The following is a 19381-nucleotide window of genomic DNA, read 5'->3' as shown; positions in this document are numbered from 1 at the left end:
CTCTGCATTGGCAGGCGGATTCTTTTTTGTTTTGTCTTTTTGCGGTACGCGGGCCTCTCACTGTCGTGGCCTCTCCCGTTGCGGAGCACAGGCTCCGGACGCACAGGCTCAGCGGCCATGGCTCACGGGCCCAGCCGCTCTGCAGCATGTGGGATCTTCCCAGACCGGGGCACGAACCCGTGTCCCCTGCATCAGCAGGCACTCTCAACCAATGCACCACCAGGGAAGCCCTGGCAGGTGGATTTTTAACCACCGAGCCAACCAGGGAAGCCCCTTGAGGATTGTTTTGTGACTCCTTTTAAGCTCAAGATACATGGTAACAGCTAGCATTGATCGAGCCTTACTGAGTACCAATCAACAACCCGAGGAGGTAAAACACATTAATATTTTACCCATTCTATAGTTGGGGAAACAAGACCCCAGAGAGGTTAGGTAACCCACCCGGAGTCACACAGCCGGCGAAGGCGTATCTGAGATTCATTCCCAGAGAGGCCCGAACCCAAGCCCACGCTAAACTAGCTCAGATACCATCTGACACGGACCTGTGTCTTTTGGTCCTTGCTGGCCACCCTAACCTCGTGCAGCCGCCCACCCCCCGCCCTTTTTCACTCCAACACCATTTGCCTTCTCGCCTCAAGCATCTCATTGAGATGGCACCAACTCTTTCTTCCTCCTGCCTGGGAACCACCTTCCTCCACTCTTAACTCCTAAGCACACTTCAGTGCACAGCTAAAGCAGCACTTTCTCCCATATCCAGTTTCCCCTATTACATCTTGTATTTGTCACCATTAATGAACCAAGAGTGATACGTTATTAACCAGTCTGTATTCAGAGTTCCTTGTTTTTCCCTAATGTCCTTTTCCTGTTCGAGGATCCCACGTCACATTTAGTTATGTCTCCTTAGGTTCCTCTGGGCTTTGAGCTTCTCACACTTTCCAGTTTTTGATGACTTAGACAGTTTTGAGGATTGGTCTACCCCCTCAATTGGAATTTGTCTTTCTTGTGGTTAAAGAGGGGTGACGGGTTTTAGGAAGACCATACAGTGCCATTTTCATCACTCCTTATCAAGGGTCCATAGTATCATCCTGATTTATCACTGATGTTGACCTTGGTCATCTGGCTCTAGGCAACGTTCATCAGGTTTCTACAGCTCTTTTCCTCCCCTTTCCATACCTTAACAAGACACATATTAGTGGAGGTATAGGTCTGGGCAGCCTGGGAGCACAATGGCCACCCTCCTGGCCTGGAACCCCACACCAGCACCTCATTGTCCCCATCCGCCTTCCTGAGGACTGGCATGTAGAGTGATAACCCACGCATAACGTTACAAATCTTTAGGGTCCAAGTTTGAATGGACAAATCCAGAGAATCCTACAAAGGAATCCTTGCTGTTTTTTCAAAGAGTTGCTCCTAGCATGGAAGTTAGACTGAGGCTCCTCCCACAACCCAGGCACAAATCAGCTCCCAGTGTGCTAGTCAGCACTGCAGTAACCACAGGGAAGTTTTGATGGGACAAAGCTAAGCACATGGGCAATTTTCCCAGCCTGCACTGACTGCTAAGACAGCACCAGCGCCATCAGACTATGGAAATATGTTTACAGCTAAAAGTAACGGTCCTGGGCTGCACTGCCCCCATTTCAAATGCTCAGTAGACACATGAGGCCAGTGGCTGCCCCTGCAAACAGCACAGATGTAGGACAGTTCCACCGGCTGGCCCCACGTGACAGGTGGACAACTGGACTCGCCTGGATCACGTGAAGTCTCACGGACCTCTGCCTCAGCCCTGGACATTTGGAGATGATACTGAACACTGTGTATTGGAGCGTAAACAATGGCCTTGCTCACCGGCACAGGGAGTCCATTCTAGCCTGAGCGGATGGAGAAAGACCATGGACACGCATGCACGATCACCACCATATCAGATTTATTATTCCAATGGCACTAATACAGCTGGAGGTGCTCATGGTGACACTGCACAGGATTTCCTGCCTTCTAGCTTCTGTCCAAAGAGAACATCTACCCGCTTGTTCCTTCCCCCTTTCCGGAGGAAAATCCACTACGGGCCATTTACCCAAATAAACATGTTAATGCGTTTATTTTTAACTTTTTTTGGACATGTGAATTTCCCTCTTAACAAAAAAGCTTTGGGTGTCCCATCTCCTCCCCCATCCCTACCAGCCAGATAAGTCCCTGCTGTGAGGGCACTTCTGTTGCCTCTGAAATCTAGAAATAAATATCGAAAGAAACGGCATCAAGTGTTCATGTTGAGCGATGGCACGGAGTGGGCCCCAGAAACTTGTCAGGCAGAACATTACTGGGTCTGGACAGCCTCAAGGTGTCGTGGAGAATGTGGGGCTGTTGCTGTGGTCACCTGTCCCTGGGCGCAGGGGCTGCGCCGAGTCCCACCAGGCAGCGGGCTGCGGGGAGGCTGCCTACAACTTGTCCAGGAAGTTGTCCAGGGCCGGGATGCCTTCCTTCAGGCCTTTGCGCTTGCGCGTCTCTGCCACCACCTGGCTGGGGCGGCTGGTGCTGTCGAAGGGGTCACCGGGCAGGATCTGCCAGTGGTCGAACACACACTGGGGAAAGGCCTGGCCGCCCGTGTTGGACCTCAGGTCAGCGGTGAAGCCTGTAGGAGGCACAGAAACGGCGCTCACCGGGCAGCCCAGGCAGCCTCACGGCTCCCTGGCGGAGGCCAGGAGGGGAAGGTGGGAACACAGGCCCACACCAGAGGATCAGAGTCCGGACTACCTGGCTCATGTCCGATGTCAGGCCCATTATCCCATCCCTCACCCAAAGGCTCCCTCAAAGGCTACTGATTAGTAAGTGGGGCAAGGTTGGCCCTTCCTGGGCCTCTGGTCTCCACCTGCTCCTTCTCAGGATGAACCAGGGCTCCAGCACAGCTTCTCTGCAGGCTTTGCTCTTAGATTTACAGGCCCAAGGACCTTCCCCCTAATTCAACAGTCCAGAGGCCCAAATGAGAAACAGGGCACCTCCTCCTCCACAACTGCGATGCAGAAAGCAACAGCTCCCATCAGACCCACCCTGTGCCATGCACAACAAGAAAGAACTGGGCCCCTGGGACTTCCCTGGTGGCGCAGTGGTTAAGACTGCGCTCCCAATGCAGCGGGCCCAGGTTCAATCCCTGGTCAGGGAACTAGAGAGCCCACATGAATGCCTCAACTACAAGTTCGCATACCACAACTAAGGAGCCCGTGAGCCGCAACTAAGGAGCAAGCCTACCGCAACTAAGATCCAGCCCGACCAAATAAATACTAAAAAAGATAAGAGAAGAAATGGGTCCCGTCCTAGACCAGATGGGCTGAATGTCTGCTGGGCTCCACCCCAAAGGCAGCAGGCATATGAGGACCACACCAGACTGGCACTTACCAAAGGACTCATTGACAGGCAGGTAGGCCTTCACAACAAACATGGGGGTGCCAGCCACCTGGGTCTCCTCAAAGACGTGGCCCCGCTTCCTGTTCAGGACACCATAGATACCACCAACCACTTGTTCTGGACACTGTCAGGCAAAGAAAGGCTATTAGCAACTGTTGGGCAGGGTGGGACCGGGAGCAGCAGCTGCGGGGGCCAGGCCTCCCCACCTGGATCTCCACAAGATAGATGGGCTCCATGAGCCGGGGCTGGGCAGTCAGCACGCTGGCGTACAGGCAGCGCCGGGCCGTGGGGATGATCTGGCCGCCCCCGCGGTGAATGGCGTCCGCGTGCAGTGTCACATCGTGGACGTCGAAGCGCACGCCCCGCATGTTCTCCTCACACAGCGCCCCCTATGGAGGAAGGGGAACACCATCAAGAAACCGCCTCTACTGCAGCTCCTGAGAACAGGTCAGCCAGAACTGTCTGTGCCAGCTCCTCCAGGTCTCACCGACAGGGACCACCATCTCGGCCTCCCTAGGGTCCCCTTCCCAGGAGGCAGGACCACAGCCCCACCTTGCCAACAGGGAAACAAGGACAGGAGGACGCCCCAGTGACAAACCCACCAGAGCTGTGCCTGAGCAGCCCCTCACCTCCTTGGTGGCCCACTGGAAGCCGGCCACCACACTGTCCTTGATCTCATTGAGGTACTGCACGCCCTTGGTGATGTCAGTGAGGATGTTGGGGCCGGTGCCATCAGGGCCAAAGCACCAGATCTTGCGGGCCTCGGCCACGTCCCACTCGTACTTCTCGGCTAGGTAGCGGGCCCGCTGCTTGAGCTCCTGGCGGTTAGACACCTCACCCTTGTCGATGTCCTCGGCCAGGCCGTCGGGGAAGGGCCGTGCCTTCATGTACAGCCTGTTGTGCTTATTGGGGGACTTGGACAGGCAGAGCACGTTAGACTCCTCACTGACGGTCTCTCGGTACGAGACAACTGGGTCGGATTTCTGCAAAAGGAGCACGCAGGTCAGGTCAGGTCTGCCACAGGAACCAGACACCTGAGAGGCATCTTAACAGACGGTCTTCCTAATAACGAGGCCCACTTAACAGTGGCAGTGGCACAGAAAACAGAGTGAGTTTGATCTGACGCCACAGAGCCATGCATGTCTTCTGTGTAAACATGAGGTGTGCAGCTACTCCCTTGTAGGAGGAAGCCCACTGCCAAGAGGGCTGGTGAAACAGTGAAACTCCACATATGCGGTATTAACTGGGGGAAAAAAATCTCAAAAGATACAAGTGCTAGGCCTAACCCCACACCCCAGCATATTAGTTTTCTAACATAGAGAACAATGGGGAAAAGCTGTCACCGTACCTGAAAAAAGAAAATTTCATTCCTGTAAGTAGAGAGAAACGAAAAGACAGAAGCTTAACAAAGAGAACCACACGTAAAGAAACCCAAATCCACGTCTGAGAACAGACACAGATCTGCGCTCAGTTCTGTGGGGAAAAAAAAAGGAGAATGGAAACCAGAACGCACCAGCTGGGCGTGGGGCCGGCTACGTAAGCCTCAGTGTCTGCGCTTCCCAAGAGCTTTGTAAAAAATTTGTTAAGAAGCAGACCGCTCACACTCCAGCCTTGCCAACGCATCTAAGCTGGTGTCACGACAGCACATATCACCTGGCAGTAACGGATGGAAGGACAGAGAACTGAGTGGCCCAGTCAATGGGCCCCTCAGAGCCCAGCCTGGACCCAGGGCCCTGCCTTGCCCTCCGTCCTGGGGACAGCGGGCCTCCGGCCACCAGAGCAGCGCCAGGCCTCACCTTGATGGGAATGCAGGCGTGGTCCTCCTCCAGGTCCTTGAGGCAGATCTCCAGATGCAGCTCCCCGGCACCGGCGATAATGTGCTCCCCAGACTCCTCAATGATGCACTGAAAAGGGCCACGTGTCAGCCTGAGCACAGACCCCGGGACAAATGCGGGAAACCCAAGGGATTCTAGGGACAGGTAGAAAGCCGGCTCCAAGCTTTCCTCCAGATGGAAAAGGCAGACTCCCAAAATGGGGTTTTGGGGGGAAGACAGCAGGGTCCTCTTTACTCGTTTTCAACATTAACCTTCTGTAAGGACCCTCCATGCACAGGCAGCCTGTAAAGACCCAAGGAGCCTACGAAAGAAATCGGGTTCCTGGGTGGAAAACCACCATTTAAATTAAGGGCAGCACCTCTACCAGGGCAGGTGTACCCAGCACAGCTGGTTTTCTCAACACAGAATCTCTACTTGTGTGAGAAGCCAGCAGAATCCTTCAGCTCAGCCACACCACATAAGCCAACAAACCACCACCGCCGCCGGGGCCCACCCACCTGCACCATGGGGTCCGACTTGGCCAGTCGCTTCAGGCCTTCCACCAGCTTGGGCAGGTCGGCCGGGTTCTTGGCCTCCACAGCCACCCTGACGACAGGGCTCACGCTGAACTTCATCACCCGCATGTTGTGGGCATGCTCGAAGGTGGTGATGGTGCCCGTCTTCACCAGGAACTGGTCCACGCCCACCAGGCCCACGATGTTGCCACAAGGCACATCCTCGATGGGCTCGACGTAGCGGCCCATCATCAGGATTGTCCTGGGGGAGACACAAAAGGCCACAATGCATCGGCACTGGGGTGGCAGATCCCCAAATGACCGAAGACAAGCCTCCTTTGTCTTGGAGCCTGCGGCTGTCTTCTTGTCTGAAGGGGCAGTGCCACCCCACCCTGGGCCAAGCCCTGAATCTATCTTGCAAGCCAGGTCTCAATGAGAGTTTTGGCTCCTGGACACCAGGACAGAGCCACCTGCTCATTAACACGTGCCCTGTGCAGGACTCTGCACCGACCCAGGCCAGACATGCGTGCCACAGGGAAACCGGCGGCACTCGCAGGTTGCAATACAGTCAGGGCCCCGAGGAACTAGCAGGAATGGAGGCTCTTCCCACTACCCACACCTGGACTGGGTGGCCACCCGCCACGTGACATCTCTGGGGTCAGAGCCTGCTCTCTGGGTATTTTAAAATGTATGCTGCCACCATAATTTCAGCCTAACTGCTTCCCAACTCCGGGCTGTGCCTCACTGTGAATCCCTAGTGGGGAGGAGGAGACACTATTTCCTGGTGGGCCTCCCCCGGCCAAGTCTACATTCAGATAACCCTCACCCTTCCCCCTTCACTGGCTTGAGGAACGAAACGGAGGCTGCTGGGCACCCTCTGCCTCACGGAGCACCTCACCTCTGGATTGGCTTCAGGTATAGGTCTTCCTTCTTCCCGGGCGTGTAGTTGGGCCCCATGATCCTGACCTTCAGGCCGGTGGACACCAGCCCTGAGAAGACCCGGCCGAAGGCATAGAACCGACCTTTGTCAGAGGTCGGCACCATTTTGGAAATGTACATCATAAGAGGGCCTTTGGGGTCACAGCTTTTAATGCCTGAGGAGAGAGAAAGGAACCCCCCACAGGGGAAACTGATTCCCTGGCAGCGCTGTCCAGCGTTCTAACCCCAGGATGCAGGCACACCCACGTACCCATGGCGGCCTCGTCGTCCGGGGGCCCCTCGTACAGGAGCTCACAGCGGTACTTCTGGGCCGTCACGGGCGAGGGCAGGTGGATGGTAATCATCTGCAGCAGGGCATCCCCGGCAGGCAGCCAGCGGCGCATCACTGCCTGAGGTAGGGGATGTGAGAGAGGAACAAAAGAAATGACTTGAGAAAGAACCTACAAGAGCAGCGTAAAACACCTGACGTCTCCTACCCACCCCTGCTGGTGACAGAGCTCCTGCTGCTCATACTTCTAACGTCAGCCTGGGCCCAGCGTGGAGCCCTGACTGAGACCCTTACAGCCAGCTGTCTGATTACCTGAGAAAATGGCACTCAAGCTGGGATGGGGACTCACAGGATGGCCGCTCCACTCACCTTCAGAAGTGGTTTGCCTTCTTTGTCTTTATCTTCACTGTCCAACTTGATGTCCAGTTTTTCAATTAGTTTTGCCGTCTCCTCTTTCTTGAAATTCATGATTGCATCAAACACCTGACACCCAAGAGACATGGCAAAGTGGGTTTGGGAACATACTGGAAGCCTGAAGCTACCTGCTTCCTGCTCTGGAGCTTTAAAGGCCATCTTCACTTACCGCCAAAGGCCTGACCCAATTAAGCAAATCACGGGGACACTTCTCGACAGATTGTTAAAAGAAAAAAAAAAAACCCTTTCTATTTTCAGATATTGAGCATACACTCACTAAACTCACAGGCTTGCAAACCCTAGACCCTCCTACCTCATCTCACCTGCTGCCCAGTCAGGGAGGCTGATGGTCCCCCCGATGATGAATATAGCCCAGGGGTCGGGGAGACTTCCCTGTCAGGGTGGAACCCTGAGGGCGTTCTGACCTCATGCTGACTCATCCTTGTCCCAGGAGCTGCCTCTGCAGCCTGGCCCTGCCTTGCCCCACGGCACCTTGCTACTGGCTGCAGCAGGTTGGGTACCAGATTCTCAGGGAGCCCAAGGACAGCCCTGGGGACGCCTACCTATATCAAGCACACGCCAGCTCACCTTGAAGATGGGGTCCAGGATGAGCTGGCAGAATGTCCGCGGCAGCTTCTTGCCATCTGGGCTGTTGGCTGACTTGCTGAATTTGCCGTTGGCTGGATCAAAGTACCTGTCAGACAAGACTCAACCCAAGTTAGGGGAATCTGGGGGGATGCAGGTGTGAAGGACCCCACGGACACTGGGGCTATGTCTCCAGCACTCACCGGTCTCCCCATAGCTTCTTCATCATGTCCTCCACCTTCTTGGCCCGCTCGGCAGGCCCCAGCTGACCCTCGCCCTTGGCAGCAAACTTGGCCACGTACATCTCTGCAAACTGCTTCAGGGTGAAGGCCCAGCCGTGAAGACCAGACCCGAAGCCAACAGTACCGAGGACAGGGTCAATCTGAGAGAGCAGGAGAAAGCTGTGAGTTGGGACAGTTGGACACAAACCACATCAATGAAGCCCCCAAGCACCCTGGCCCTCAGACACTGGATTTCTTCAACAGCCGTCAGGTCAAAGTGAAGAAATTTTAGTCATCATGTACAGGGTGCCCAGCTCTGCCCCCATCACGAGGGGGTGTGCGATGATGCCACAGGCACTGCCCCATGCCCCTCTGTTAGCAGGCTGAGCTGCTACCCCACAGCTTCCACCGAAGTCCAGCCTTCTTGCCATTCCAAGGTTCCTGGCAACCTCACCTTCCAACCTCCCAAGAATCCCCAAGAGGCCATGGCTTCACAACAGTGGTTTCCCAAGGGCAGCCCCGAAGGAGAAGACCACAACCCTTCCAGTCTGCATGAGGAATGCTGCCCACCCGGTGGGAGAAGGAACACAGCAGGAAACGGCGATCTGCCAAGGGACCCCGACTTCAGCAGTCAGGCAATCTTACCATGATGTTGCCCATGGGGCCGCTCTCGCCCTCCCCGTAGGTGGAAATGATGACGTTTACATTCTCCACGATGCGCTGGAAGGTCTGGTAGAGCTCCTCGGGCTCCAGCTGCAGCTCAAGCAGGGCCCGGTCCATCTTGTTCATCATCAGCACAGGCTTGATGCGCTCGGCAATGGCCTGGCGCAGCACCGTCTCTGTCTGCACGCACACGCCTGTGGACCAGCAGGGGATGAGGCGTCTCCGTCGGCCAAAGAGGGGACAGCCCCAGGTTCCCCGCCATCCGTGGGGAAGCCTGCTGCTTACCTGACACGCAGTCCACCACCACCAAGGCACCATCGGTGACACGGAGGGCGGCTGTCACCTCTGAGGAGAAGTCCACATGCCCAGGGGAGTCAATGAGGTTGATGAGGAAGCCAGAGCCATCCTTGCTCTGCTTGATGAAGTTCAAGTCATTCTCTGAGAGCTCGTAGAAGAGGGAAATGGCCCTGAGAGATTGGGACAGGTTACCCGGATGGAGGCACACCTCAGCCTGGCCCCTAACCTGTTCCCACTAGCCCTGTGGTCCATCAGGTTCCTGCCCACGGGAGTCGGGGTGGATGCTCTTGATTCTGAAGTGAGGCTGTAATCCAGTAAAAAGCCAGACAGATGCTGCAACCTGTCTCCTCCCCCCACATTACTCATCCCTAGAGATGAACTGCAAACTTCCCACACAAGAGCTATCCTATCCAGGGACATTTACCTCTGCAGCACCCTCTGCCGGGAACCACCACCTCCCTGGTACAGGTGCAATGGTACCAGAGTCCACCTGGTTCCTCTCAGGCTCAACACACCTGATTTCAAAGAGCTGCTACACAATCAGGCAAGATCCAGAAACCCCAAAGACTACCTTTCACCCTTCCCTCCCTAGCTGAAACGAGTCTCAGAGCCAATGACCAAGGAGATGTTACCAGATGAAGACAACTGTTGTTACAGCCTTTTTTTTTCCTTTTTTTGCGGGGGAGGGGGTTTTCTCACCCTCTTAACATCTGGGGCCAGAAAACTCACAGGGGGCCACCATAGGTAAGGCAAGACCTTTAGCAGTATCCTTGGATGCCAGCAGCACCCACCCAGACTTCTCCAGACAATGCCAAGAGCCCCTCGGCCCCCCTCCTCTCCAAATCCCCTTAATACCACCCATCACTGTGCCTCTCCCACAGGAGACAAAGGTTCCCATCTCACTAGCTGAAGCCCCATTGTCCCTCACAGTCCAAAAACCCAACCCCAATGTGCTCATCTCCCCAGAAACCTGTCAGGAAAGGGTTGGCTACTGTCTGTCCTCCCTACCCACCGCCCAAGGACTCAGAGTAAGCACCTCCCCCCCTCCCTGTCCAGAGGGTGCCAAGGCTTTGCTCACGTCGACTTGATGGTGATGCAACGCTCCTGCTCGTCCTTCCGGGTGTCAGTGAAGCGGGTCTCCCCAGCCCGGGCGGAGGCTATGATACCCGCCTTGCACACCAGGGAGTCCGTCAGAGTGGACTTGCCATGGTCCACGTGGGCGATGACGGACATGTTTCGGATGTTGGCCTTCTTGTCCATGATGGCCCGGATCTGGTCTACTGTGAAGTTCACCTGGGCGGGGAGGGGGGGGGGACGACTCAGGATGGCCCGGCACTCCAGGAATGAGGCTTGGCACTGAGACCTTGATCAATAGAGGCTGCTAGGCCATGGCCAGAGAGAGCTGGTCCTGGCACTGCCTCAACTCCCACCCAGATTCTCCTTTCTCTGTTGACACCCCTTTAAAAGTGCAATTCCCCCCGTCCCTGAAAAGACAGACGCTGGTTGTCACAACCCAGAATGAGTACTGGGGAGTAATTCTCAAAGAGTGACAACAGATTTCCTTTATAGTATATTGGCGTATCTGGGATCCAGCCAAAGTTCCCCCCACTGTGTTGCCACTGGTTATACCCCCAGCCTTCCCCCAACCAAAGGGCCTCTTTAAAATCCAAGGTCACCTCTCGCTGTGCAGGGTGGGGGTCAGTCAGGTAGAGCCACGCACCCTGCCCGATTCTTAAATATGCCACCCCCGGTCGGGTGGGAGGCTTGCGCAGCCCTAACAGGCACGAGCCTCCACCTCGTAGTTCTGGAATCAGGTGTTCACAACTGGGAGGTACAGGGAGGACCAAGGTTACACAACGTCAGAAGACGAGACACTTCTAAAGGTCTTACTCTTCTCTTCTTTTGCCATTTCCTTGCCTCCCCCGGCTCCCGACAGAAAATCGGACTCAAACTCCCAGCCCACGGGTTACATAAGGCGGCTCCCCTCTCCCCGCTCGCACCGCGGCGCCCGCCATTACAGCGTCTGCCACATCATCATACCCCCGCCCCGCCTCCGCCCCAGCTCCAGCCGGGCCCGGGGTCCTGGAGGCGGCGGCGCCCCCGGAAGCGGAGCTCGGCTAGCAGTGCATCGCGCAGACATGGCGGCAGCCGCTTCCCCAGCCCCGGGCCCGCCAGCCCCGCCGCCGCCGCCATGTCTCCTCTCAGTCAGGGAGGCCACAGCTCTCCAGGCCTGGTAGGGCCGGCCCTACGGAGGCCCCGCCGCCGATTCAGGCCGCCCGTTGAACAGCGATGCTCACCATGGTGGCGGATGGCGGTGGATTCTCCCAGGCAGACCCGAGTGTGGCTAGCCGCGCCGACGATGGCGGCGACGACGGCGGAAGAGAACGCTGACGTCAACACCCGAGCTTTTATAGGCCGACGCCGGTTGGGCGGGTCATCTGACCCCGCTTCTGGGGCGGGGCAAAGCGACGCCCCGCGCAGGCGCATGGACGGCCTCCCACAGGGTAACCCTTGTGCGTCGGCGCCGCTGCTCTAATATAGAGGGTCTGCGTTCCACACTTGGATTTTCCCCGGGGCGTGGTCCGCCCGGTGCAGGGTGCACGCCTCCCGGATGCAATACTTAGGTGCAAAAAGCCGTTTTAGCTGAGAATATTAACCATATCATAGCAACTACATCAGTCTGCAAAGTGCCAAGCACTCCTATTAAAAGCAGATTACAATATTAATGGGGTCTGTAGATTGCACCAAGGTTAATTTCCTCGGTTTGATGTTAGGTAAGATGACAGCACAGGGGTAAGAGTACTAGGGACCTCTCAGTACCATTTTTGCAACTACCTGTCTATTTACAAGAAAAAAAAAAAGCTTTTTTAAAGGCAGGTATTAATCACTCATTTATTCCACAAAGACAGATCGAGCGTCTACTATACCAGGCACTGCTATAGGTGTTGTGGATATAGCAGTGAACAAAACACCTTATTAGCTCCACCACTTTAAGTGTTCTTACAGTAGATACTCGTATTTTTCTATTCTTCAGTTTCCTTATCTGCGCAATGGGGTCATCAGTACGACCTCACTGGGGGAGAGTAAAATTCACTAAGTATATGTACAGGGATTAGCGCCGTGCCTGACACAGTTCTCAATACACGTCAGCTATTTTTAATTAGCTATCATTACTATTAATAAAACACATTTCAGGTACTGGTTTGCCCTGTCGCAAGCACGGGGGCTAAGCGCTTTTCTACATGCGCAATCTCATTTTCTACTTCATTTTCTCTCCAGGGGGAGGCGCAGGAAGACTATTTTGCATTTGTGTCCTAATATGACCCTAAGAAACAGCTGTATTTCAGATCTCTGGCTCAAGAGAACGAATTGGCATTCAATTCAGTATTTTTATTCTTGGTAAAGAGCCCAGCTGAATGCCTGGTACACAGTAGGCGCTCATAAGTATTTCTTGCACCAATTAATGATATTCTCATTAGCGTAAATAAACCCCTTTCAGTAAATCTTCCCCTAAATTCACTCTGTCAAAAAGAGGGGGACTACAGTGCTTTCCCTGCGCTGGGAGCAGGGGAGATGTGCGTCTGTAAAAAGCCATGCAAGTTCGGGTCTGGACTCTAAGCCTATGCACTCCTCTCTCCGCAAAGGCTTTGAGCGTTTTGCTTTGTAAAGCGCTATCACAGCCCTGATTTCGTTTAATCGAAGACTGCCATCACTATCCCGCGTTTAACCCAGGGGGAAACTGAGGCAGGAAGGAGCTGCTCCAGAAATATCTACCGAACGACCGAGGATCGGAGCCGCAGAGTGGCAGGCAGCAGACGTCAATGCCCGAGCTCAATCCCGTATCTTTAACACCTGCGCCTGTGTTCCTGACACGTTATGTTAATTTTACATGGCAAGCGCATGCGCCGTTGGGGGGACGCGATTTCAACAGATGGGTATCCAGTTTCCCATTCTTAATAAATGATTTATCTTAGTTTTTTTTTTTTTTTTGCGGTACGCGGGCCTCTCACTTTTGTGGCCTCTCCCGTTGCGGAGCACAGGCTCCGGACGCGCAGGCTCAGCGGCCATGGCTCACGGGCCCAGCCGCTCCGCGGCATGTGGGATCTTCCCGGACCGGGGCACGAACCCGCATCCCCTGCATCGGCAGGCGGACTCGCAACCACTACGCCACCAGGGAAGCCCCTATCTTAATTTTTAAAAAATGTTTAAGTGCACTCAGCACTAACTGTGTGCTGGGCTCCGTCTTAGGCACTTCACAGCACTTCCTTGCAAATTGGAACATTTCAGAGATTAAAAGCAAAAGTTTTCTCGTTAAGAGGGTTGAATTTGCTCCCAAGTGAATAGACTGCTTATTGAGAAATTTTAACTTAATGTAAATTAAAGAGGCCGGGGAGAGTTTAAGGGGAATGGGGAAATTTAAGACATTCCCTCCCCTCTGTAACCCTCCATGCAGAGGTGTTCCACCCCCCAGCTGCAGGGATGGGGCCAGATGTTGGCAGGGGACAACTCCCCACCGCCATCCCCAGACCCAGAAGCCTGGGGAGGAGCAGGGCTTCAGCACAGAGCAAAAGCAGACAGCCAGGCTCAGGGTCTGCAGTAATAAATACAGCTGAGGGTAAAGGGCGGGGAAGAAGCACGAAAAAAATCAACCGCTGCAGGAAAGCTCTGCTGCGCGTGCGCTCGCTGCGGCGCGGGGCGGACACGGAGGTTCCGGCAGCGGCTCCTGCTGACCAGAGGCCGCCACTGCACGCCCCTTGCATCTGCCTTTTGATGCTGTTGAGCGCGTATTGGATACCCATCACTACCCTTTAAATCAATTAATTCACGGGACTTCCCTGGTGGCCCAGTGGGTTGGACTCCGTGCTCCCAATGCAGGGGAGCCGGGTTCGACCCTTGGTCGCGGAGCTGGATCCCGCATGCATGCCACAACTAAGAGTCCACATGCTGCAACTAAAGATCCTGCATGCTGCAATGAAGATCCCATGGGCCGCAACTAAGACCCAGTGCAGCCTAAATATTAAAATATAATAATAATAAACCAATTAATTCACGTAATCCTCCCCACACCCTGGACTTTGTGTGGGCTCATTTATGCAGGAGCAAATTGAGGCTCAGAGAAGTTAAGTGATTTCCCCAAGGTCACACAGCTAATAAGGGCAGAGCCAAGTGACTTAAAAAGGCATGGTTTAGTGGTCCACCCATACGCTGGAATATTACTCAGCCTAAAAGGAAGGAAATTCTTCTCTCTTTTTTTGGGCACTTTTATTATTATTTTTTGAATTTTATTGTATTTATTTTTTTATGCAACAGGTTCTTATTAGTTATCCATTTTATACATATTAGTGTATATATGTCAACCCCAATCTCCCAATTCATCCCACCACCACCACCACCACCACTTTCCCCCCTTGGTGTCCATATGTTTGTTCTCTACATCTGTGTCTCAATTTCTGCCCTGCAAACCGGTTCATCTGTACCATTTTTCTAGGTTCCACATATATGCGTTAATATACGATATTTGTTTTTCTCTTTCTGACTTAGTTCACTCTGTATGACAGTCTCTAGATCCATCCACGTGTCTACAAATAACCTAATTTCGTTCCAAAAAGGAAGGAAATTCTGACACAGGCTACAACATGGATAAAATGGTATGCTCAGTGAAATAAGCTGGACACAGAAGCACAAATATTGGGGAATTCCCTTGCGGTCCAGTGGTTAGGACTCTGTGCTTTCACCACTGAGGGCCCAGGTTTCATCCTTGGTCAGGGAACTAAGATCCCACAAGCTGCATGGTGTAGCCAAAAAAAAAAAGGACAAATATTGTATAATTCTACCTATATAAGGTCCCTAAAGGAGTCAAATCCAAGGGACAGAAAGTAAAGTGGTGGAGGCCAGGGTCTGGGGGAGGGGGAGTCAGTGTTTCATGGGGACAGAGTTTCCGTTTGGAAAAATGGAAAAGTCCTGGAGATAGATGGTGGGGATGGCTGCACAACAATGTGAGTGCACTTAATACACTAAACTGTACACTCAAAAACGATTTAAAAGGTCAATTTTACGTTATGTATATTTTACCACAATTTAAAAGAAAAAATGCATGGTTTAGTCAGGGAGCAACTCTGCTCCACTACTACTTCCTAGATGGATTCCAGATTTGGTTGATCTGAAACCAGAAATCATGAGTTTAGATTCTGCCCTCGCAGCCTGTGTGAACTTGGGCAAGTTACATAATCTCTCTGAGCCTCAGGATCCTTCATGTAAAATGTTGAATAATAACAGAACCTATTCTATTCTGGGGCTCTTGTGAGACTTAAAGAAGTTAATATAAAGTACCTAGCACAGTGCCTGGCATACATTAAGCCCCGTTGAAGAATTTGCTCCTGTTATGGGCTAAATTGTGCCCCTCCCCCAAACATATATATTAAAGTCTTAACCCCCCAGTACCTCAGAATGTAACTTTATTTAGAGACAGGGTTTTTATGTTTGTTTGGGGGGTTTTTTTGGCAGTACGCAGGCCTCTCACTGCTGTGGCCTCTCCCGTTGCGGAGCACAGGATCCGGACACGCAGGCTCAGCGGCCATGGCTCACAGGCCCAGCCACTCCGCGGCATGTGGGATCTTTCCGCACCAGGGCACGAACCCGCGTCCCCTGCATCGGCAGGCGCACTCTCAACCACTGAGCCACCAGGGAAGCCCTAGAGACAGGGTTTGAAAGAAGCAATTAAGTTAAAGTGAGGTCTTTAGGGTGGGCCCTAATTTAATATGACACCAGTCATATTGTTGAGATTGGGAAAAGACAGGCCCAGAGGGGAGACCACACAGGGACACAGGAAGAAGGCAGCCATCTGCAGGCCAAGGAGAGAGGCCTCAGCAGAAATCAACCCTGCCGACACCTGGATCTGGGGCTTCTGACCTCCAGAACTGTGAGACAATAAATTTGATGTTTATTTACCCATTTTGTTGTGGCCTCCCCAGCAAATTAAAACAGCCCCCATTGTGAGATAGAAACACCAGATTTTATATATTGCAACCATTCCTTCTAGGAGCATTTATTAGCACTTACTACCTGCTGCATTGAGGAGAGCGAGGTACTCTCCTCGGGCACAAAAATTTAAGGGGGGGGAGCTCCAAAAAACTCAGTCCTGATGGTTTTTGTTTTTTTGTTTTTTTGACTGCACCACGAGGTATGTGGGGTCTTAGTTCCCCAACCAGGATAGAACGTGTGCCCCCTGTAGTGGAAGTGCAGAGTCTTAACCACTGGACTGACGGGGAAGTCCCCGATGATTATATTTTAGTATCACTTTTTAAACTTCAAATAAATGCAAAAACAGTCCATGATGAGCAAAGCATCCAAATTTTAAAGAAAGATAGGACCAGGGACTTCCCTGGTGGCACAGTGGTTAAGAATCCGCCTGCCAATACAGAGGACACGGGTTCGAGCCCTGGTCCGGGAAGATATCACATGCCATGGAGCAACTAAGCCTGTGCGCCTAGAGCCCATGCACCGCAACAAGAGAAACCACCGCAATGAGAAGCCCATGCACCGCGTTCGCAGCAACGAGAGAAAGCCCGCGCAGCTACAAGGACCCCAAAAATAATTAATAATTATTAAAATAATTAATTAATTTTTAAAAAGAAAGATAGGACCAGTATTATTGATTTCTCCTTTTCTCTCAGGGTCCAGGATAACTGCACACATCTCAGGGTTAGGTAGTCCCACTACATGCTCTAGGGGTGTTCTGTAGCATGGAATGTTCTGGAATAGTCTTAGGAAGGGGTGTACTGCTTCTCTGGATGGTTGAACAGCTGAGTTTAGGGAGGTCTGGTGGGGCTGCATGGTGAGAATGGGTGGTCCAGTGTTGGTTCCTAAGATCACTGAACTGTGCAGAGGTCTCACGGAGGAGACGGATTTGCTGGCCCTTTCAGAAGGTTCTCACTGTACAGATCCAGTTGACAGAGGCTAAAACTGAGACTCTTAGAGGGTAAGTGAAGGTGGATCTGTTCCCGACTCCGCCTCCTGTGAGGGCTCCCAGCAGGTCCACAGGGACTCACTGAGAGCCCTAGGCAAACTGTTTTGCATTTCTTTGCAAATCTGCCCCTGGGACCTCAGGCTGAGGGACTTTCCACCCGCCCCGCCCTTCCCCGCCTGCAAACACACCCATCAGTTTTGCAGCCCAGCTCAACCTTTTTGCTTGGAATTCCTCACATCCCTCCAGTCTTGGCACTCATTCATCTAGCAAATGTTTTCCTGGGAGCCTGTCAGAGGAAAAAAAGAATCCCTGCCCACGAGGAGCTGACCCTCTGGTGAAGGAAATAGTCAATCGAATATCTGCACAAATGGAAGCTTTCAAATTGTGCCAGGAAGGAGAAAGAGAAGAGGCAAAGGAGAGGATAGAATAGGGAGGGCTATGACCTAGCCTGGAGGATTCCAGAGGGCTGCCTGGAGGAGGTGATTCCTTAACTGTTACCTGAAAGATGACCAAAGTGGAGATGGCATTCCAGGGAGAGGGAGCAGCAGATACAAAGACCCTGAGGTGGGAGGCACAGTGAAGAAACAGTGTGACTCTGAGTGTAAAAAGAGCAGAAGGGGTACTTCCCTGATGGTCCAGTGGTTAAGAGTCTGTGCTTCCACTACAGGGCGTGCGGGTTCGATCCCTGATCAGGGAACTAAGATCTGGCTTGCCGTGCAGCACCATCAGCAAAAAAAAAAAAAAAAGCAGAGCGGGCAGCTTTAGATGGACCAGTCAAGGCATGACTCTGAGACAAATGTTGGCTCATTTTTTCAAAAAGGGCCAAGTAGAAAACATCTTGGCTTTTCCGGCCACACGGTTTCGATCACAGCTACACAACTCTGCACGTAAGCAGCCATAGATGACACATACTCAAATGGGCATGGCTGTGCTCCAATAAAACTTTATTTATGGGCTCTAAAATTTGAATTTCATACAATTTTCACGTGACATGAACTATGATTCTTCTTTTGATTCCCCTCTGGGACTTCCCTGGTGGTGCAGTGGTTAAGAATCAGCCTACCAATGCAGGGGACATGGGTTTGATGCCTGGTCCAGGAAGATCCCACATGCCGCGGAGCAACTAAGCCCGTGTGCCGCAACTACTGAGCCTGCACTCTAGAGCCCGCGTGCCACAACTACTGAGCCCGTGTGCCACAACTACTGAAGCCCACACGCCTAGAGCCTGTGCTCCACAGCAAGAGAAGCCACTGCAATGAGAAGCCCGCACACCGTAACAAAGAGTAACCCCTGCTCGCCGCAACTAGAGAAAGCCTGCACGCAGCAATGAAGACCCAACACAGCCAAAAAAATAAATAAATAACAAATAAATAATTTTTTTGAAAATGTAAAAACCATTCTTAGCTCACTGGGGCACACAAACAGGCAGTAGAGGGGGATACGGCCCCTGGGCCTTAGTTTCAGACCACCCCACCACCCTGCCCGGCTCTGGGAGAAGGGTGGCCCTATAATTTATCATCTAAATAAGAACACTTTACATTTGCAAAGTTGCGATTGAATTTTTTTTATATATATATATGTATGTATTCTTTTTCAGATTCTTTTCCACTACAGGTTATTATAAGATATGGCATATAATTCCCTGTGCTCTACAATAGGTCCTTATTGTTCATCTCTTTCGTATATAGTACTGTGTAACTGTTAACCCCAAACTCCTAATTTATCCCTCCCCTCCCCCTTTCCCCTTTGGTAACCATAAATTTGTTTTCTCAGTCTGAAGCTGTGATCGAAGTTTTAACCAAAATACAGAAATGGCATAAATCAAACGTATAAAATCTGATGCCTTTCACAAAGTAAACACATGCCAGTAGCCAATATGAAAATCAAGATACAGAACGACCAGCCCTCAGAAACCCCCTGTGTCTCTTCCAGTCACTACCCAAAGATACCCAGCATCCTGTCTTCCAACAACACAAACTGGGGAGGGGGGGGCTATTTTTGAATTTCATACACCTTGAATCATGCAGCATCGCCTTTTCTTGTTTTTAACTCTTATTCCTTATTTTTTTGGCTGCGTTGGGTCTTAGCTGCGGCATGCGGGATCTTTCATTGCAGCATGTGGGCTTCTCTCTAGTTGTGGTGTGTGGGCTCAGTAGTTACTGCACACGGGGCTTAGTTGCTCTGCGGCATGTGGGATCTTAGTTCCCTGACCAGGGATTGAACCCGTGTCCCCTGCATTGCAAGATGGATTCTTAACCACTGGACCACCAGGGAAGTCACAGCAGCATGGTCTCTTTTCAATC

At 52.5% G+C, this 19381-nt stretch overlaps 1 protein-coding gene and 1 non-coding gene across 3 annotated transcripts; both read right to left on the bottom strand.

Annotated features, from left to right (window-relative positions):
* Positions 1 to 1902: 1902 nt before the first annotated feature.
* Positions 1903 to 11511, bottom strand: EEF2 (eukaryotic translation elongation factor 2). Of its 2 annotated transcripts, XM_089905655.1 has the most exons (16): positions 11410 to 11484; positions 10789 to 10936; positions 10191 to 10405; positions 9101 to 9282; positions 8798 to 9009; positions 8135 to 8313; positions 7935 to 8040; positions 7302 to 7415; positions 6915 to 7053; positions 6624 to 6819; positions 5729 to 5987; positions 5193 to 5300; positions 4026 to 4379; positions 3603 to 3785; positions 3388 to 3520; positions 1903 to 2626 (listed from the first exon to the last, which is right to left on the bottom strand). In XM_089905655.1, exons 3-16 carry the CDS (start codon positions 10370 to 10372, stop codon positions 2433 to 2435), a joined length of 2541 nt encoding a protein of 846 aa, XP_089761781.1. In that variant the 5' UTR covers positions 10373 to 10405; positions 10789 to 10936; positions 11410 to 11484; the 3' UTR covers positions 1903 to 2432. The 2 variants fall into 2 exon arrangements, with proteins under 2 accessions (XP_089761781.1, XP_022412955.1); XM_022557247.3 differs by lacking the exon at positions 10789 to 10936 and having other exon boundaries at positions 11410 to 11511.
* On the bottom strand, positions 8391 to 8455 carry LOC115804194 (small nucleolar RNA SNORD37). The gene has a single exon (XR_004025055.1). It is a non-coding gene; the product is annotated as a small nucleolar RNA SNORD37 (small nucleolar RNA).
* Positions 11512 to 19381: the final 7870 nt, after the last annotated feature.

Source organism: Delphinapterus leucas, unplaced genomic scaffold (genome assembly GCF_059928025.1).
Source record: "Delphinapterus leucas isolate spDelLeu-1000000601 "Yukka" unplaced genomic scaffold, BTC_Dleu_Yukka2 spDelLeu_asBTCV2_sq25, whole genome shotgun sequence".
Lineage (NCBI taxonomy): Eukaryota > Metazoa > Chordata > Mammalia > Artiodactyla > Monodontidae > Delphinapterus > Delphinapterus leucas.
The sequence above is the reverse complement of the archived record's forward strand: the minus strand, read 5'-3'. Positions and strand labels throughout refer to the sequence as shown.